This window comes from Engystomops pustulosus, chromosome 6, assembly GCF_040894005.1.
Source record: "Engystomops pustulosus chromosome 6, aEngPut4.maternal, whole genome shotgun sequence".
Lineage (NCBI taxonomy): Eukaryota > Metazoa > Chordata > Amphibia > Anura > Leptodactylidae > Engystomops > Engystomops pustulosus.
In genome coordinates, this window is record NC_092416.1 from 57,560,860 (window position 1) to 57,581,762 (window position 20,903).

A 20,903-nucleotide genomic window follows, 5' to 3' on the forward strand; every position below is an offset into this window, starting at 1 on the left:
TTCTGGTTGCCATTGGAAACCATATAGTACAAATAGAGATGGTAGAGAAGGGCTGTAGGACCTGTAGTGATGTTACAAGCAAGTGACTTATCACATGATTCAGGTCGGCCAATTACAAACAAGCTGTCCTGCATTATTTCAAAGTACTTAGTGGGATGCAAAGGACCTTCATTGATGACACTAATTATGTGCTTCAGATTGATCAATTACCTGTTCTGGCTTCATTTTGGTGAGCTGATGTCACAACCAGGAAGTGCCCACCCACATCAGGAACAACTGAATCTGGATCTAATGTTAAATATACCAGATGTATCTCAGGCTAGGAAGAAGCCAACAGAATGATACAGATCTTTAGAATTGTTATCAAAGGCTCTCTCTCTCACTATTTTTGTCAGTACATTTTCATTTACACTTTAAGATATTAGATCTTAAAAACCACATTTTTTTACCATTGTTGGCCAACCAGGTGCACCACAAAGCAAAAAAAGATGCCCAGGCTATGGTGCCCAGTAATGCTTGTGTACATGATTTTCCACGGCTGTAGTGGATTGTCTTTATGGACTAAACTTAACATACAAAATGTGAGCCTTTTAGTTAAAGAATTATATTTAGCTCCATGACTGTCCACCTTTGGCTTAGCAAATTAGATAATGTTTACCCAAATCAAAATAAACTAAAAAATCTAAACCCAGCATCTTCTGACTGCCTCATCATTACTTCTGTATATCATGACCCGATATAACCACAAAAATGTACTTTTCGCTCTTGTACATGCCTGAGGCTATTATAATCCAAATGAATGACCATGATCTTCTTTCTTCACTATAGCTGTGCACAAAGTGGAAACGCCAGGAGGAACAGCCACCAGCGGAAAATTACTCAACAAGAAGAGAGCTGCCAAAACCTGACAGACTTTACACCAGCTCGTGTGCCCAGCAACATGGATATATTTACTGCATACAACGAAACCCTGCAATGTTCCCATGAGTGTGTAAGGACCCCTGTACCTGTTTACACAGATGAGGCTTTGCACCAAACCGCAGCATATAAGACAACATTCAATGGCAATAGGTGAGAGACCAACTGTCTTAAATGGATTTTTTTTTGTTCATTTTGAATCCAAACCAAGATGTTCTATCATACTCTATTTTATTGTATGTGTATTGTTATTTGTGTTCAGTGTTGTTTTATCATGTAGGCCTGCGCAAGATAGTGTGAGTTTTAAGTACTGGTGACAATCATTGCACCCTTTATGATCATACATATTTGCCACTTAAAGGAAGTTAAACTTTTAGGACTTCTCCTATTAGTCAAATTTGAGAATTTCAATTTTTTTATAAGAAAAGGTCCAACATTTTATACAAGTTAGTTTCTAATATAGAGCTCCTCTGTCTCATCACAGAATTATACAGCAAATGTTTTGTCTGTATACAGCAATTATACAGCAAATGTTTTGCAATTAATGGAGCCTAGGAACTTACTGCACAGTTTTTACACAATTTACTGAAAAATAAAAGAGGGGAATTTCTATTCTCCTTCTTAGTGGAGCCTGCAGGTAGCAAGAATTTAGTTACTATAATATGTGCTTTTAAGAAGCTTGGAGCTCTGTATAAAATAGAATCATATTAAAATATATAAATATATAATACAAATATATTTATAAAATATAAAATCTAGTCATGTAATAGAATTTTGGTTTACAAATTACACAATGGACATTCACTTTGAGGGAAATCTACAGCTTACAATACAGCTTTTTAAACCACACATAACGTTATAAAGCTGAAGGTATGCAGAGGAAGTATATTAGCTTCTGTAGTCAAAAAACCCAAGGATTTCACAAAAAATCTGGTTTTAGAAGTATGCTCATTACTACGGAGCTGCTTGGAGCTCTCCTCTACCCTGAATTATGCACGCCTCCAGCCTGCATCAGATAACACCTCCCTCCTATTCCTCTTCCTAAAAGCAGGAGACATCACCAAGCTCTCCTTTGTCTTTATAGCAGGGCTGAACAGAGCCTCACACTAGGCAGCACAGCAGGCAGTCATTAGTGAACCTCCGGGCTGCAGTGTGATGGATGTTACAAACAGGGGGACTGTTATTGTGAAAGCCGCTGGACACAGGACTTATTTCTTGAAGCTGCTTCCCCTGCTCCTCCTGACTGCACAGGTCTCAGGAAGGGGCACTACAGGGGTAGCAGCTATAGCAAATGATATGGGGCCCACAGTTTCACGGTGCCCCGGCATCTGGGGTATTGGGTGTGTACATTCTGTATGTGTATGTTTGGTTTGTAAATACTATGGGGCAGATTTACTTACCCGGTCCATTCGCGATCCAGCGGCGTTCTCTGTGCTGGATTCGGGTCTGGCCGGGATTTAATAAGGTAGCTCCTCCGCCATCCACCAGGTGGCGCTGCTGTGCTGAAGAGCATCTGAACACGCTTGAGTTCACCGGCTCGGGCTGAGTGAAGGTAAGCGCGTCCCGTTCTTAAATGCGGCGGTTTTTCCGAATACGTTGGGTTTTCGTTCGGCCAAGCCCCCCGATTTCCGTCGCGCGCATCCCGGCGCCGATGGGGTACAATCCGATCGTGTTCGCCAAGATCCCAGGACAATTCAGATACAATCGGCGCAAATCGGAAATATTCGGGTAACACGTCGGGAAAACGCGAATCGGGCCCTTAGTAAATGACCCCCTATATGTGTGTGAATATTCAATTTTTATATGCTGCATGTGTGTATAAGGTGCTGTATGTATATGTCTATATAATGTATTTGGTGTGTGTAAATACTATATATATGTATATATATACAGGCAGTCCCCGGGTTACATACAAGTATAACTGTGATAACTGTGATAACTGTTATAGCTGTTTATTGTAGCCTAAGGATAAAGTACAGGAAATTACCAATTACCAGAGGTTCGTTTGTAACTAGGGGTTGTCTGTAAGTCGGGTGTTCTTAATTAGGGGACTGCCTGTATATATTGTGTATATACTGTATGTGTGGTTAGGCTGTATGTATATAAATATATATTTTAATGTTTAAATGTGTGTGATTGTAACTCATATGAGTGAGTATACAAATATGTATATATTTTTTAAGGGAGAAGGGGATCCTTATTCAGAATTCCGCTATGGGGTCCTGCGTTACCTAGTTATGCTCCTGGCTGGAGGCTGGAATCGTGCATATTTAGGAGCAGAGCACCCAGCAGCTCTGTGTGTGACGAGGCAGGAGCCTATGATAATAATTAACATCGTTCTTAAAGCAGTTGTTTTGTGAAATCCTTCCACTATCCCTTCCAATATCTTTCAATAAATTTTTTTTTAAAAAACAGCGTTCCTAAAACTATCTATCTATCTAATATCTATCTATCTATCTTTCTATCCATCCATCTATCTATCTATCTATCTATCTATCTATCTATCTATCTATCTATCTATCTATCTAATATCTATCTATCTATCTATCTATCTATCTATCCATCTATTCTATATCTATCTCATATCTATCTATCCATCTATCTACAGTATCTATCTATCTATCTATCTATCTATCTATCTATCTATCTATCTATCTATCTATCTATCCTATATCTATCTCATATCTATCACATCTATCTACATTATCTATCTTTTCTTCCACATTTATCCATTTGTCCATTAAATCTATCTACTCTTTCTAATTATTTCTGCTGTTCAAAATTTGAATACAACCTAAATACAAACTAGAACTTTAAGGGGGATATATTAAAATATAAAAGATTGCATAATAAATATTAAAAAAATCTAAATATATTGGATAAACTTAAAACAAGTGAATTTCTTATTAATCCCAGTCAGTATATCAGTTTCATTATCAATGTAACAGGACTCATGACTTGAATAAAAGGGATAATGTGTAATGTAGGATAAATATTTTTGAATACTGACACAATAACAGTTCTCAGGATCTCAAGTTATGAAACATTTTCATTTTATTAGAAATTAAAATACAAAATGTATTAAGGAAGCTCATATTGGAAACAAGGTACTCATTGTTATATTATTATGTTTTATTATTAAAACATCAGCAGTTTTTCTATATTATGGATTTTTTTTATACTTTGTTTTTCTTGGTCAACAAATACATTTTAAAAGCAAGTAGCAACTGATCGCCTGCTACTTAGATTACCTAAATTTAAAAGATCCTACTTCAAAACAAAAATCAAAAATAAATTAGTCTGACCACAGGGTTTGTTTGCAGTCTGTAACCATGGGGACATATAGTCCTGCAGAGAAGCTGTAAATAAAATATAAATTTAAAAACAAAATAATTTTGTTTCCAAAGTGTTTGTTATTTTATTCCACAATTAGAATGTTATGAGAGAATATGTCATTGTTGGTATTACAGCCAAAGCTAGATTTTTGCTGTCTAGTAGGCTGGAGCTACTAATTTCAATAGCAGTTAAGGATTAGGATTAATGAACAGGTCTGAAATCCATTAGTAATGTTGTCCTACTTTAGGCTAGGGAAGTTAGGTAAGAAAGTCAAGAGGCAAAGATTTCCTTATCCCACCCTGGAAAATATATTGTGTAATGTTGCATATTTAATTTCCTAGAATCCTCAGTGGAGCATCAATGCATCCTGCGGTGGCGGCCTTTCATGGCACATATTATTCTACATATACTTACCTACGCTCCTTTTGTTCTTGATCCTGGTGGTGTCCTTCTCTAAGCTTGGAGAAGAAGGTGACATCATGTAGGAGGCATGCATAACTAGCCTTCTGGTGCACCGGACATCTTTTCAGCGTGTTAAGCTTAGAAAAGGACACAACATCAAGGGGAGCGTAGGTAAGTATTTGTAGTTTAATATGTCTACCAGCCATTGTTAGATTTCCTTTAAGGAGTCTTCTTACATCCTTGACCTAGTAAACAACCTTTCCCTTGCCCACAATAGTTTATAACATGGCGCTAAAGAGATGCGGACACATTAAAATTATACTGTTTACAGTTAGGAGTGTGTTCCTTATGGTTTGGCGATTTTCCTGCAAAATGCTTTCTGAAAAACTCATGCTTGATGCTAAAGTGGGTTGTCTTATAAAGGAGCTTAAAGGCAAAGATTTCCTTATCCCATCCTGGAAAATCTATTTGCATACTTTATGTCCCTTGTTTTGTGCATTACTGCTATTTACTGGATTTTTATATGAGGATACATTTTTACAGGATGTTTTACATTATTTATCTGTTCCATGATTCTCAAGGCTCATGCTACTGTATCAAAATGTGAAACAGATATATTAAGTAAATAAATGCAAATATTTCTTAGGGTACATTCAGAAGGCCATTGTGGGGGCAGTGTTCTGGAAGCATAAATTGTGACCAGATCACTGCTCCCATAGACTTCTTTGTCTCCCGCTATCAGTGAGCACATATTGTGGCATTATACTATGACCAAGTCAGGCGACTGCACCATTTGTCTGCCTATGGAGGGAGGAGGAGTAAGGAGCGCATACCCTTCCCACCTCCTCCACTCGGTCATATGCTCGCTCAGACCATATTACAAGCAAGCACAAGGCCAAGAAGAGGAGGTGGGAAGGGTGAGTGCTCCTAGTTCCTCCTCCCTCCATAGGCAGACAAATGGTGCAGCTGCCCGACTTGGTCATGGTGCAATGACACACCATGTGCTTACCATAAGCGGCCCTCCACATGAACCCTTATAGTTATTCTGTCATTAGCCCTGATGTTGCTATATAATAAAGTGTTTTTTCAATGAATTAATGGACCATGGAAATATGTACTTTCCCTTCTTATTTGCTCACCTAAGATGTGTCATTTTCCTTATATGGAATAAATATAGTGAATATAGTGAATGTAAATGGTATTATGCATGGTTTCCATTGATAGAACTAAATCTCAACATTAAAGTATGGCCACAAAAAGTATCCAAACCTCTGGAGGAGTTTTCATGCCAGTACATTGCTTTGAATAGCAGTGCAATACCTCATTTCTCCTGTGGGGGCACTGTAGGAAAATTGCATCATAGATTACAGGGAACTTATAATAAGAAGGACCCCTCTAAGTAAAATTGTTCAAATATACAAAATCGCTAGATAACAATAATCTCAAACTATAAAAATATTCCACAGAGTTTGTAAAATTGAGGTAAAACTCCATCAGAATTTACTAACTTTTGACAGAAGACCTATCTAGAGTATTTTCCTTCCTGACAATCAGCTGATCTTTTCTTGAAAATTTTGCTGAGCTGCTGGAGATGAACTCCCTCAGAACTGTCTAGTGCAAGGGGGATGAAAATAAACCCGATATAAAATTGAGTCTGAGAAATAAAAATGTTCCCGAAAGTTTTTCTCCTTTTTTATTAAAGATTTGATATGCAGTCAGTCTAGCACTGTTCTCTGCATCTCAGCAGCAAATGACTACTTTCTGAAACGCTCATATCAATTATTTTTTTGCCGTAAACTCTTTTTAAACTTATTTTATACTTATTTTAAACTCATGAACTCGTAAAAACTGTTAGTGTAGTTAAAACTTTAGTTAATATGTTTTCTCGCACAACATACTACTGCCTTAAAAGTTTGAACCTTTTAAGGCAATTTCATATGTTTTCCTAGCATACAAAGGAAAAACACAAAAAATGCTAAATTGTTGGTATCTGTTGGCTGGCTAAATACCTACATTCATTGACATTTGTTGATCAAGAAAAAAGTTTCACAAATTTTCTGTTTGTTTTTGGACTTGCTAGGCTCCTCCTGAATACAGCATTTAAATAAAAAGTTTTAAACCTGAGCCTCGCCACAAAGTAGGATTCACAATTCAAATAAAATGTTGATTGGTTATGTTGACCATCTCTGAAATTTTTCTATAAGAGCTTTTATTTTGGATTTTAAATATTACAAGGTGTAGGAGAAGTACACATAGAGGATACGGTATATAACTGCTGCCTTTTTAAAGCTTTTGTTGGTTACACATTCTTGCATTACAAAATAATTTAATCTACAATTAAATATTCTAATTAATCTAATTTTTTAAACTATTGTATCTATTCAACGGAAAATTTGTGTGTGGAGATGTAGTCAATGAAATGATTTGTTTGTTGAGACTGATTTTTAGAAAGTTTCTTTACCTTTTAAGTCTTTCTTTTTAAGGATTGTTTTATTGGAGTCTTTTGTTGCCGTTTTTTTTTGTTTCGTTTTAGGACCAAGAACAATAACAAACATGTATAAATTCAACTAAAAAACCTATTATTGTACTTATGGGTAATTATCAGATAATTATGGCAGGTATATGGCATTTATATATGGTAAAACTAACGGCTAAATCATAATATTAAACCCAGATAGCAAAACCAAACGACTTTGTGCAAATATTTCGAGGAAGAATGTAGAAGTGCCTACCAATTACTGTCTTTTAGGTTAGAGTATAAAAACCCCAACATCAACCGTTGGACTTGTTGAGATTTACACTTTAATATACATGTTAACATGGAGTATATTATGAAGTACATTCGATCACTAGACTTAGTGCACAAATATTAAAATCGTTCCATAACACCTTAACCAATATCCAAAATATATACACCGAAAAAAAAGCACAAAGGCCTATGTGCTTTTCAGAATATCAATATATCAGAGACAGCCAGAGGAATTTAAAGACGCCCGGACTCAACCATATATGCAAAAATATTAAATAATCCTCATTAGACATACATGGAAACCATCATAGCATTACATTTTTGACCATGATAAGACCATAAAATCAGCCACCTGGGAACACATACCACTATTATACTAGCATGTGGTACAGCAATCTTCATATGAGCCTCAGGGTTAGACAGCCTTAGGGTCACAACACAGAGATACATATCTGAGATTCTACTACTACGGCAGTCACAATAGCAAACACAAACAGGGTAGTTACCAACCAGGTGGTGCTCTCCCCAAAATGTGATTCACTTAATGTTCTTCAAGAGAGCCTGTTGTATGATGGATTTTTGGCTTTATACTATGTAATAGTATGTAATACTATGATATGATAAATTCTCCGGAAGCTCTACAGCCATAGAAGTCACTGTACCTGCATATGGGAACAGACAAAGAGTGTAACGTTTAAAACTATTACAGGACATATCTGCCATTTTATTAGGCCTTAGAAAATGTTAATGTTGCTACTCCATAGCCACTTTTGAAAACAGAGGATGGATCTGGATCAAGGAGGGACACTGATGTGAACCCTCGGTCCAACATATTTACCAGTGCAGGTAATAATTGAAATGCCGCCTCTGGGCAACATAGTTTTCAATTCTTGTGCTAGGGACTTGCCAGAATTTTTAAATAGCTGGAGTCTCCTAATAATTCTGGCACTTCTCGCATCAGGTGGCCAGATGGTTGTGATCGGAGAACAAAACACAAGTCTTAATATACTGTCCCCAAATGCATTTTATTCTAATGCCTACAGAGTCTTCATAATTAAAGCACCACTTGTACTATACCACATGTTAGGGGTTTTTATTCATAAGAAATTACACATAGATTTTTTCCATTTTCTTTTTTAGCAATGGATGCTAATATAATGATAACAGTCTTGTATAACAAATAATCTCAGTATCAATGTTAATCATTTTATTTTACACAACACCCATTCATCATGAATGCTAGGAAAGTTCCCAACATGTATGCCAAACGTCATCATAGGCATGTACAGTCAGACAGAGCCCAAAACAGTATCCTTAGAGCACATAATGAAGAAAGCATATTAAAATACTTAATTTCATCCTACTCTCGGCTGTAAAAGAATGGTATCAATTAAGTGGAGGTCATAATAAGTGCAGTTAAGTGGAGGCCTATGAGAGACGGATGCATCCATCCCCAGACTAGACATAGACATTGGGTGTGCCCTAATTGATATAACTGCCCATTTATTTTCTATATTCATATAGCACCTATCTGTAGGTGCTATATAAATAAATAATAATTATTATTTATCATTATTTATTATTATCTATGAACAGCTACATCAGTAGGTAGACACCCTAAACATCAGAATGAGCAAATCACTGCCATATTCACTCCTCCTCCTGCTTAGAAAGATGATTACTTTACAGTCCTCCATCGCAAGTTTATGTCAGGAATCCATGAGAGGAGAAACTTAACTGTGACCGTAACTGTTGCCGCTTATTAATTATTTCTCTGGTAGACTAAAAAAGCCTAGCACTTAACTGTAGATAATTTGAATATTATATTATTGCCACTTATTATGTAAAAATGATATGTTCACTCATACTTGTTCTCAATGTTTACTATGCAAATTAAATATGATTTGCTCCTGTAATCTCATGAAAAAAAGATTGTGTTTGGAGCATTAGATAATCAAGTGGGAACCCCTTAATTTCAGAAATCTATTTGCAGTTTTGTTTGTAATTTATTTGATTTGTGCATTTACAGGATAGACCAACATTGATGCCTGGATAAATTATTTCTTTAAGACAATTCCAGGGTTTTTTGTTGGTTAGTTCATTTTTTATTATGTGTTCAGATCTCTTTTACTTGATATCAAGTATCAAGTTCTCATTTCTGGAGACCCATCTTTGGGATCCTTATCTACCTTATTAAGAGAAAATTGGTCATCCGATTCTCACCCACTAAGCATCTACATTAAATAGGGAGATGGCCATGCCGTTGTTCACAATTCCATAACATCACTAGCCACTACATTTTGAAGAACAGGGTTCAGGGTTTTTTGTAATATCTGGGAGCTCTACAGATAAAATACTACACAGTATCCTCAGGGTATTTATAGGGTTAAAAAAAACATAAGTAAAGTTAAGAATAGAGAGCTATAAACAAATTTGGAAGGATCAAACACTCAAACTGTAATGATAAAATATGGTAGGTGTAATTGTGTATGTGCTTTCACAATGAACTCTAGGGTATAAGTGAATGTAAAGATGATAGTAAGACTAAAATAATAGGAATATATTAAAACCAAATGAGATACACTAAAGTGCAAACTCAAACAGCTAAGCGGAGGACTCCTTAGTTGTAGCACTGGCATGCATGTATACATTATGATCTTCAAAAGGCCACGTTAACACCTCTGAACGCATATGGTAGGCCATACATCTGGATCTCATTTATAGTGCCATAAACAATGATCAGTATGGCATTTGGGCTACAATACTGAAGACTTTAAATGCAGCATTGAGATAGTAAAAACTTTGAGCTTTGTTTCACAGCAAAAGTAGTGAACTGGTGACTGTGGGTATAATTTAACAAACCGATTCTCCCTTATATAGCAAACTTTTATTCAGATAATATAAGTTTTATTCAGATAATATAATGCTTGCTAAAATAAAAACAATATAAAACTAAAATGCACATCAACAATTCACACTTTCTTCCTAATCTTATTATGGACAGGGGCGTTCCTTTATGTTTGAAGTGCCAGAATCCTTATTATTTTAGCAATCAGTGAAGTTTGTGCAAAAATGAAGCATTATTCATATTTTTGTATATCTTTTCTAACTCCTCCAATAAGGACAATTGTTTAACTCAATGGAATATTATAACGACAGATAGATACAATTGGATGTTTTCTTATTTGGATGAAAGAAGTTACAAGTAAAGACTTGTATAACAAGACTTTTTAATGGAATTTATAGAGTGTTCATGTAAAATAATTTGGATGAATTAAACCAGATACCACCCAAAGACATCTCAATTCTTCCTGGAATTTTTGAGCTTTAGAGAATTCTGCAATGCACCATTGTTTAACATGAAGCGTAGTTGTGAAGTTGGGGGGGCTCGGCCGGTGGGGAGTGCAAATTTGGCAGCCGCCTTTAGAGCAGGTAGGGTCTGGCATACAAATTAGCTTTGCACAGGCCCCCGCTGGATACATTAAGGGATTGGAAACTCTTGATCTATCCGGCTGCACCTGATGCTTGGCGGGGCTGTCACACGCCTGTGCATGAGTGCCGGCTTATGATAAATATCCCCCTATATTTATATTTTATTGAACACTGAATAATTTATAATGCCAATAAAAATAACAAATATTATTTAAAACTACCCTTTCTATTTGTGGTCAGTAAACACAATTCTGCTCAAGCTCAACAATGTACCCTAGGTAACATATAAAATAGTAGCCCATGAAGCAGTCAATAGCTGGTCATTTTACTTGTGTCTAAGGCCCCTTGCCCAAGAGTATGTGCAGAGAAAATGGCTCCATGCAGTGAAGGGATCTCCCGGACTGATGCTGAGTTCAGTTAAGTGATACAAGGTTTGGTCTGCAAAATCCCTCCAACCCACAGAGCATTTTTCTTGGACTGCAGTTGCTCCTACACAAGGGACTAAGGTATTAATGGTTCATGGTGTCTGTAATATTGAGAAATAGGTGCCCAATGTAATTATATTTATGCTTCCACTTTACTATATTGTAAATTGATTTATTTTATGACGTGTTTGATAATAACCCTTAAAGTATAGATAACTTTGAAGCTGAGCTCATTTACCGATCCCCATTTCTGATACTGATTCTGGCATTTCTTTTTTTTTTTCCTGGAACCTGTAGAATAAAAGGAAAAAATGCTTTATAAAAATTAAATGAGGGTCTGGTGCTCTGGAGCGTAACAAGTATCCCGCCTGCTTTAGATAATTATTCACACCTTTTGCTATAAGTATGACCTCAACCCTGGCCGAGAGCCACTTATGTCAGCTGCATTGGCTCTCGTAGCCACACTATGCAATGAGAATCACGAATGAACATACAGCCGGCTCTCATCAAAGTACTGCACATGCGCAATCATGATCCTCATTGCACCAAGACTATGCTGAGGACCAGCTAACCTCAGTAGCTCTTGGCCCGGGGAGGAGGCCATATAGATAGAGGTGTGAATAATTACCTACAGCTGGAGTGACAAGCATGATACTATTTAAGCCCCAGAGTGCCAGATCCTCATTTCAACATTTTTGTAAAGCATTTTTCTATTTTACTGTGCAGGTTTCGGGTACAAGAAAAAAAATGCCATCATCAGCATAAAAATGATGTTTGGTAAGCAAGCTCGGCTCTAAACTGGTTTTTCAAAGTGGTAGATTTCACTTAATTACTGATCAATAACTGCATATGGTCCATTCATATTAATTGGTGGTTTGTAATATATATATTTTTTGAGGGGACAGCATTCTGTTTATAAAGAACATCTACCACCAAGATCAAGGTGTGTAAACTAAGCACACTGGTGTATGCCCCCTCAGAATCAACTCTCTTTTAAGCCTCTTTTGCCATGGTTTTAAATGCTCCATAGGTGTTAACGGAGCCTAAAACCCTTCAGTCTCATTTGCATGATTTTAAAAGCATTTTTTTTTAAAAAACCAGGGTATAAGAAGCTAAAAGAAGATTGGATCCTGACAGAACGAGCACACACCAATATGTCAGTGTGCTTGGTTTACAATCCTTGATCTCGGTGGTAGATGTCATTTAAAAAGTATCATTATTGTCCATTGGTGCCAAACTTTCAAGTTTTCTTCAACTTTTTAACTTTAAAGTTGCATATCCACTGCAGACATCAACTCCCCATGTGACAAAGATATCCTACTGTCTTAGACATTTTAATAAATCTAATGTGCAGAAGACACCTTAAGAGCTCATAAGTCACTCTAAAATACTGGAGTAAAATCTTGTCTAACGATAAATCTGCCAGCTGAAGCAAGAAACTTACTATGCAGTATTTCTGTTCTCTGGCTCATAGACAAAGGACCTCAACAAATGACTTACTTCTCACTACAAAACAATTAACAGTTAAAATGGGTGTTATAAACTTATTTTATAAAGGTATAAAAAAAGACACACGGTAAAGCATCCTCAAAGCAGATACCTAAAAAGTGATAAGATATTATAACGTGCATAAAAGTGAGTGTAAAGAAACTCAATTCTGCCTACATAAAAGTGATTCTAAATTATAAACATAACTGAATGAAATATTTCCATGTTGGTTTAGTGGCACAGATTTCATTTTGTGTTTGCTTTATCACCTATCCCCATCAGAAGTTGTGCTGTACCACAGAGCACTGTGCTTGATAGATCATATCAAGCACACCATCTGCCATTCTCCCTGAAGCTACTGCCTCTGTTCTTGCTGTGTTGCCAAAAGAAAAGAAGTTTGATTGCAGCTACACACAGTATGTGGACAACAATCAGTGCCTTGAAAGTGTAATGATAATGTGTTACATGTTCAGATCCCAGAGTGACCGAATGTATGAATAGAGATGATGCATTAAAGAAATGCTATAGGCAATGCATAACAAAAGACGGTTATTCATATCCAAACACAATTGCCCAGGAAATTCATTTTCAAGACTGTGTTGTCTATTAATTGAATGTTTATAATTGAGGAATAAATATACACATAATATATATTTTTGAATAGGCTCCTCTCTGTTACTGGTTTTGCCTCTCTAGGCCCCTTTGACACAGGGTCGTATGTTACCCCAACCGTACCTTTCTCATACAGGCTCCATGCGGCCACATTCATTTCAATGGGCACTACGGCCTTCAATTTACATGCTGTATTGTCCACCATGCCATACTGTACCATGAGCAAAACGTAAAATACGTTCTGTACACCCTGTTGAAGTCTATGGATAAATTTATAATATGTCTTGCATATGGCTGTACGCCGGGTGCTGCCTCATGCACCTGAATTGTCCATCAGCCAGCCAATAGTCAGCCATCCATGAGCCAGCTATCATTTGCCAGACCACCATATTTTATACGACATGGATACAGTTACATACTGAACATACAGATGAAAAATGTCATGTATATACAGATTCATACAGCACAGAAATACAGGACTGAATAAATCATACATATGAGTGAAAGGGGCCTAATTCCTAGCCCCAGAAGATGAACATGACAGTGAAAATCAATTATGAAGCCATTGCACACGTACACTATTGTGCAACCGATCCATTAAAATTTGGAGTATGTCTTAGTAATTTTTTCTGGATTCACTCATAAAGATCCATGAAAAACAGATGCCTGACTGCTTCAAATCGGCCATGTGAAAATAGCACATCCCAGCTTTCAACAAACTTTGAATAAATCATGCACTTGAGGAATAAAACAGTTCCTAGACATATGTACTGTGTTTCCTTGTTACATCTCTTTACCTTTCTGAACTCTGTATCTGTAATTTGCGTCATCTCATAGTCGGGAGGTAAGGACCTAACTGCTGTGAACCACTGTTCCCCTTCCCTTCTGCAAAGGGGTTCTCGATAATTTGACAAATTAGCTTCTGTTTTATGAATATTGTATTTTCCCTGGTAGCTGGGTGATTGAGGGTGTTAATGGTGAGCCTTTGGCTCGGCTTTTCCTGGCTTGGGGTTTTATATATTGATCTTATCAGTGTAGTTTCTACCTATATTTTTTGATCTTGATACATATGGGTTGATTATGATATAGGCGGTTTGGGCAGTATCCCTGGGCTGCAGCCTTCTAGGGGACCCATGACCATCCAATTCTATACTCAGAAGGACCTTCTCCCATGAAAACCTTGTATATCTGTTCCTACTCTCAATACACATGAAGGTCCTTTAAAGACCCTGAAAGCAGGAGAAGGGATGTGCCGTCCATATGCCAAGAAACTTGATTCTGGTACCATATATAGGATGTGAGTCCCAGACTAGGAGGGTCTATAATATTCATATAGCCTAGAACTCATGGAAGTCTTTATCCACCTCTGGGTGGATATTATTTTATACCATAATACTAAGGCCATGCCTGTATTTGCTATGTGATTTTCATTAATATCTATATCTTTATGTCATTTGACATTTGTACTACACTATAAATTCCCCTATAATGAAAGTAGATGGTATAACTGGTATTACACTGTCATTCTTATGCATGTTGGACGCTGGCCTACTAGGGAGCTATTGGTTTGCTTGGTCCAGGGCCACCTTTTGTCTCTTCTATTTATTAATATTGGATCTTTTATTCAATTTGTATTTATCGCTTATCAATTTTATATGGTATGGTATGTATTTAAGACAAAGGTCATTAGAGAGCAGAACCTCTGATTTCCTATATTACATGCAGACTTTAGATCAGGGGTCCCCAAACTACGGCTCGCGGGCCACATGCGGCCCTGGACCGTTTCTAACCGGCCCCTGACGCTTGGAGCGCCAGCATCGGAGCCTTGAGGCTTGGAAGCTCCTGCCCGTCACTGTATAGTGCTCGATGTGGCCGGAAACGGTCGCTTGAGCACTATTACTAGGATGTGCGGCCGCGTGATGACGTCCTTCCTGCCCGGACGCAGCAAAAAGATAGAAGAAGCGTGGAGACTGAGGTGAGTACACCTATAACGGCAGGAGAAAGATTGTGGTGGCTGGGGGCCCTAATATATAACATTAATTATCATGGGGAGCATAGGAAATAATTATTAGGGGCATTATAGGAAATAACTAATTATGAGGGGCAACATAGGAAATAATTAGTTATGAGGGCAGAATAGGAAATAATTATGAGGGGCAGCATAAAAGGGGGGAAGCATAGTAATTAATCAATGGTAGGGGGCATAAGAAATAATGAATTATGAGGGTCAGTCTAATAATTAATGAGGGGGAACATTATTCAATAATTAATGGAGAGGGGTCCCAGTATATTTAATAATTAATTGACCCATTAATTAATAATTAATTAATTGGGCCAGTATATAAGAATAGTTCACAAGGGGGTGCAGTATATTAAATAATTAATTGAGTGGGGGCCAAGTGTATTACGGATGCGGTCACATGTACCACTATTTATTTTTAAACTTTAGTCCAGCTCTCCAACGGTCTCAGAGGGACAGTGAACGGCCCCCTATGTAAAAAGTTTGGGGACCCCTGCCTTAGATGATGCATTAGATTTTATTTTTCTTTCCTTCTTGTAGATAGTTTTTTCACACTCATATTCTCAAACCTTAGATGATGCATTAGATTTTATTTTTCTTTCCTTCTTGTAGATAGTTTTTTCACACTCATATTCTCAAACCTTATCTGAAAAATCTGAATATATTTCTCTTCATGTTTATATCGAAGGACAGTCTACTTCAAGTTCAAATTATGCATGATTTTACTAGTACTTGTGAATAATAAATGTAGAAAAGTATAGTCGTTTTCCTTTAATCCTTCACTAATTTGACATTTGTTCACTAAATAAAAACAGAATAGAGAATATGCTGGATCATCGGAGAATATGCAAAAAAATGTGTAGAACATAAAACAAAAGTCAGCAGTACATGGCAACTTTCACATTAATATTAAAATTTCTCTAGATGCTAAAATGGAACCAGTAATATGATATGCAAGACAAAGAACATCGTTTTTAAGATCTATTTAGTGTTCTGATGTCGTTCAGACACGCTATTTTATTGTAAAATATTGCCACAAAACAATTGGCATGAAGTTAAACAAGAGTGTCTAAAGATGCAACAAATTTAGTATTAAACATGAACCACAAAATTTGAGGCAACTTAAGACTAGTTTCGAATTACAAAGTATAAACATTATACTATACAAGTGGGTATTGAGTGATGTGGAAGGGGCCATGCCTGCGCACCTGGCATACAATTTACTGGCCGCGTGCCAGTGACTGCATATATCAGTAAGCCATAGGCTCTGTGTACCATGCACAGGCACATAATAAATCTTCCCTATATGTGTAAGCACTTTCATCAGGCAAGTCAACAAATGAACTGAGAGAAGAACATATTAGAAATGTTACACCAAGATAAGTATGGAAGAGTAATAGGGATGAAGGCTTAGAAGTACAGGCCTCTGGAGACAGTCTCTTGTGGGTTTTTTAAATAACCCATTGTTCAATTCAGGCAAAATACACTCAATATAGCACATAAATTTATGACAATTAGAGATGAGCGAACATACTCGTCCGAGCTTGATGCTCATTCGAGCATTAGCGTACTCGAAACTGCTCGTTGCTCGGACGAATACTTCGCCCGCTCGAGAAAATGGCAGCTCCCGCCGTTTTGCTTTTTGGTGGCCAGAAACAGAGCCAATCACAAGCCAGGAGACTCTGCACTCCACCCAGCATGACGTGGTACCCTTACACGTCGATAGCAGTGGTTGGCTGGCCAGATCAGGTGACCCTGGGATAGACTAGCCGCTGCCCGCGCTGCTCGGATCATTCTGTGTCTGGATGCCGCTAGGGAGAGAGCTGCTGCTGGTCAGGGACAGCGTTAGGGTGCTAGTAGATTACTGTTAGGCAGGAGTGATTCAACATGAACCCAACAGCCCTTCTTAGGGCTACAATAACGTTATACTTTTTTTTTTTTGTTTGCTTGTGGCTGGGCTTGCTGGCACTAGTAGTGCAGCTAGTACCATATTGTGAGGAATTTGCAGGGGGACTTGCTACCGTTGTGTTTAGCTCTTAGTGACACACATATCCACCTCAAACACCAAAGTGGGAAAATTTATTAGGGGTTGGATTTCAATTAGGCACAGTCTGTCATTTCCTTTTTATTTTACGTTTATTTTTTCATAACTCAGCGTCATCTCATCAGTGTGCTTTCATACTTGGCTAGAAAATAGCCAAAGGAGAATCCAAACGGCTTACTTACGCCTACAATAGCGTTATATATATTTTATTTCTGGTTGATCTGCTGGTGGCTGTCCTTGCTGCAGTGCATATACTAGCCAATTGTGAGGAATTTGGAGTGAGACTTGCGACCGCTGTGTTTAGCGCTTAGTGACGCACATATCCATCGCAAAGACCGAAGTGGGAAAATTTATTAGGGGTTGGATTTCAATTAGGCACAGTCTGCCATTTCCTTTTTATTTTACGTTTATTTTTTCATAACTCAGCGTCATCTCATCAGTGTGCTTTCATACTTGGCTAGAAAATAGCCAAAGGAGAATCCAAACGGCTTACTTACGCCTACAATAGCGTTATATATATTTTATTTCTGGTTGATCTGCTGGTGGCTGTCCTTGCTGCAGTGCATATACTAGCCAATTGTGAGGAATTTGGAGTGAGACTTGCGACCGCTGTGTTTAGCGCTTAGTGACGCACATATCTATCGCAAAGACCGAAGTGGGAAAATTTATTAGGGGTTGGATTTCAATTAGGCACAGTCTGCCATTTCCTTTTTATTTTACGTTTATTTTTTCATAACTCAGCGTCATCTCATCAGTGTGCTTTCATACTTGGCTAGAAAATAGCCATAGCAATAGGATAGCATTGTTTGGTTTTAAAAACTAAAAAACACAAAAAAAAACTAAAAAACACAAAAAAACACAAAAAAAAGTTAAAAAAAAAATTAAAGTTATATAACTTTCATTTTCAAAATGTTTAGCCCGAGGGCTAGGGGTAGAGGACGAGGACGAGGGCGGGGACGTGGGCGTCCATCTACTGCAGGGGTCAGAGGCCGTGGTCCTGGGCGGGGTGAGACACCACCTGCTGATGAGGGAGCAGGGGAACGCCGTAGAGCTACACTCCCTAGGTTCATCATGTCTGAAGTTACTGGGACTCGTGGTAGAGCACTGTTGAGGCCAGAACAGTGCGAACAGGTGATGTCGTGGATTGCCGACAATGCTTCGAGCAATTTGTCCACCAGTCAGTCTTCCACGCAGTCCACCCATGTCACCGAAATCGGCACTCCTCCAGCTCCTGCACCTCAGCCTCCTCCCCCCCAGTCTGCCCCCTCCCAGGAAAATTTGGCATTTGAACCGGCATACTCTGAGGAACTGTTTTCTGGACCCTTCCCACAGTCACAAACCACTTGTCCGGTTGCTGCTGAGCAATTTTCCGATGCCCAGGTTTTCCACCAGTCGCAGTCTGTGGGTGATGATGACCTTCTTGACGTAGTGGAAGAAGTGTGTAAAGAGGTGTCCAACGATGAGGAGACACGGTTGTCAGACAGTGGTGAAGTTGTTGTCAGGGCAGGAAGTCCGAGGGGGGAGCAGACTGAGGGATCGGAGGATGATGAGGTGACAGACCCAAGCTGGGTTGAGAGGCCGGGTGAACACAGTGCTTCTGAGACGGAGGAGAGTCCTATAGCAGAACAGGTTGGAAGAGGCAGTGGTGGGGCCAGACGGAGAGGCAGGGCCAGAGCAGGTGCATCAGCGCCAAATGTGTCACGTAGTGAAGCTCCCGTGGCGAGGGCTCCCGCGGCGAGGGCTAGATTTTCAGAAGTCTGGAGGTTCTTTAAGGAAACACCGGATGACCGACGGACTGTGGTGTGCAACCTTTGCCAAACCAGGATCAGCAGGGGTTCCACCACTACTAGCTTAACTACCACCAGTATGCGCAGGCATATGAATGCTAAACACCCGAATCAGTATCACCAAGCCCGTTCACCTCTGGCCGTGCACACCACTGCTCCTTCCCCTGTGTCAGCTGACCCCCTGCCCAGGACCCTGGCACAAAAACCCCATCGTCGCCTCCACGATCCTCCACGGCATCCACCAGCGTTCAGCTCTCCATACCCCAGACGCTGGAGAGGAAAAGAAAATATAGTGCAACCCACCCGCACGCCCAAGCCCTTAATGTACACATCTCCAGATTGCTTAGCCTGGAGATGCTGCCCTATAGGCTAGTAGAGACCGAGGCCTTTCGCAACCTCATGGCGGCGGCCGCCCCTCGGTATTCGGTCCCCAGCCGCCACTACTTTTCCCGATGTGCCGTCCCAGCCCTGCACCAGCACGTGTCAGACAACATCATCCGTGCCCTGACCAACGCCGTTTCTGACAAGGTCCACCTGACCACGGACACGTGGACGAGTGCTGCCGGGCAGGGCCACTATATATCGCTGACGGCACATTGGGTTAACTTGGTGGAGGCTGGGACCGAGTCTGACCCTGGGGCTGGTCATATACTGCCGACGCCGAGGATTGCGGGGCCTACCTCGGTCCAGGTCTCAAAGGCCTACTATGCCTCCTCCTCCTCCCACCCCTCCTCCACCTCCTCCTCCGAACTACCATCCGTGGGCATGGCGCCATCAGTCGCTAGCTCTAGGCACAGCAGCAGTGCCGTCGCTAAGCGACAGCAGGCGGTGCTCAAACTGCTGAGCCTAGGCGATAAAAGGCACACCGCCCAAGAACTATTACAGGGCATCACGGCGCAGACTGATCTGTGGCTGGCACCGCTGAACCTGAAGCCAGGCATGGTTGTGTGTGACAACGGCCGTAACCTGGTGGCGGCTCTGCAACTCGGCAGACTGACACATGTGCCATGCCTGGCCCATGTGTTAAATCTGATAGTTCAGCGTTTCCTCAAGACATACCCCAATCTGTCAGATTTGCTCACGAAGGTGCGCCGCATCTGTGCGCATTTCAGGAAGTCCAGCACAGATGCTGCCACTCTCAGGGCAGCGCCGCCTCCAACTGCCCGCTCACCGACTGTTGTGCGACGTGCCCACGAGGTGGAATTCAACATTAACCATGTTATCCAGAGTTTACCAGCAGCGCAGAGCGATTGTAGACTGCCAGATGTCAACTTCCACCAGAACTGGTAGTCAGGTCAGTCAGCTTCCTCACGTCTACAATGAGGAGTAGACGTGGATGTCTGATATCTGTCAGGTGCTGAGTAACTTTGAGGAGTCAACACAGATGGTCAGTGGCGATGCCGCCATCATCAGCCTCACCATCCCGCTGCTTGGCCTGTTGAAAACCTCTCTGATCAGCATGAAGTCGGAAGCTTTGCGCTCGTCACAAGAGACGGGGGAAGAAGATTCCCTTGTTGACAGCCAAAGCACCCTCAGGTCTGTTTCTCAGCGCATATCGGAGGAGGTGGAGGAGGATGAGGAGGAAGAGGAGGAGAATGTTGGCGAGACACAAGAGGGGAGCATTGCTCAGACCTTCACTGTTCAGCGTGTATGGGCAGAAGAAGAGGAGTTGGAGGAGTTGGAGGAGGAG

The 20,903-nt window shown here is 39.7% G+C and overlaps 1 protein-coding gene across 4 annotated transcripts in view; it reads left to right on the forward strand.

Moving 5' to 3' along the window:
• The window catches only part of AJAP1 (adherens junctions associated protein 1), a 194,457-nt gene that overhangs the window by 150,999 nt on the left and 22,555 nt on the right, over positions 1–20,903 (forward strand). For all 4 annotated transcript variants that reach the window (XM_072156208.1, XM_072156206.1, XM_072156205.1 and 1 more), the window contains exon 4: positions 829–1,071. In XM_072156208.1, the coding sequence (XP_072012309.1) occupies positions 829–1,071 (243 nt within the window). The remainder of the gene's footprint in view (positions 1–828; positions 1,072–20,903) is intronic.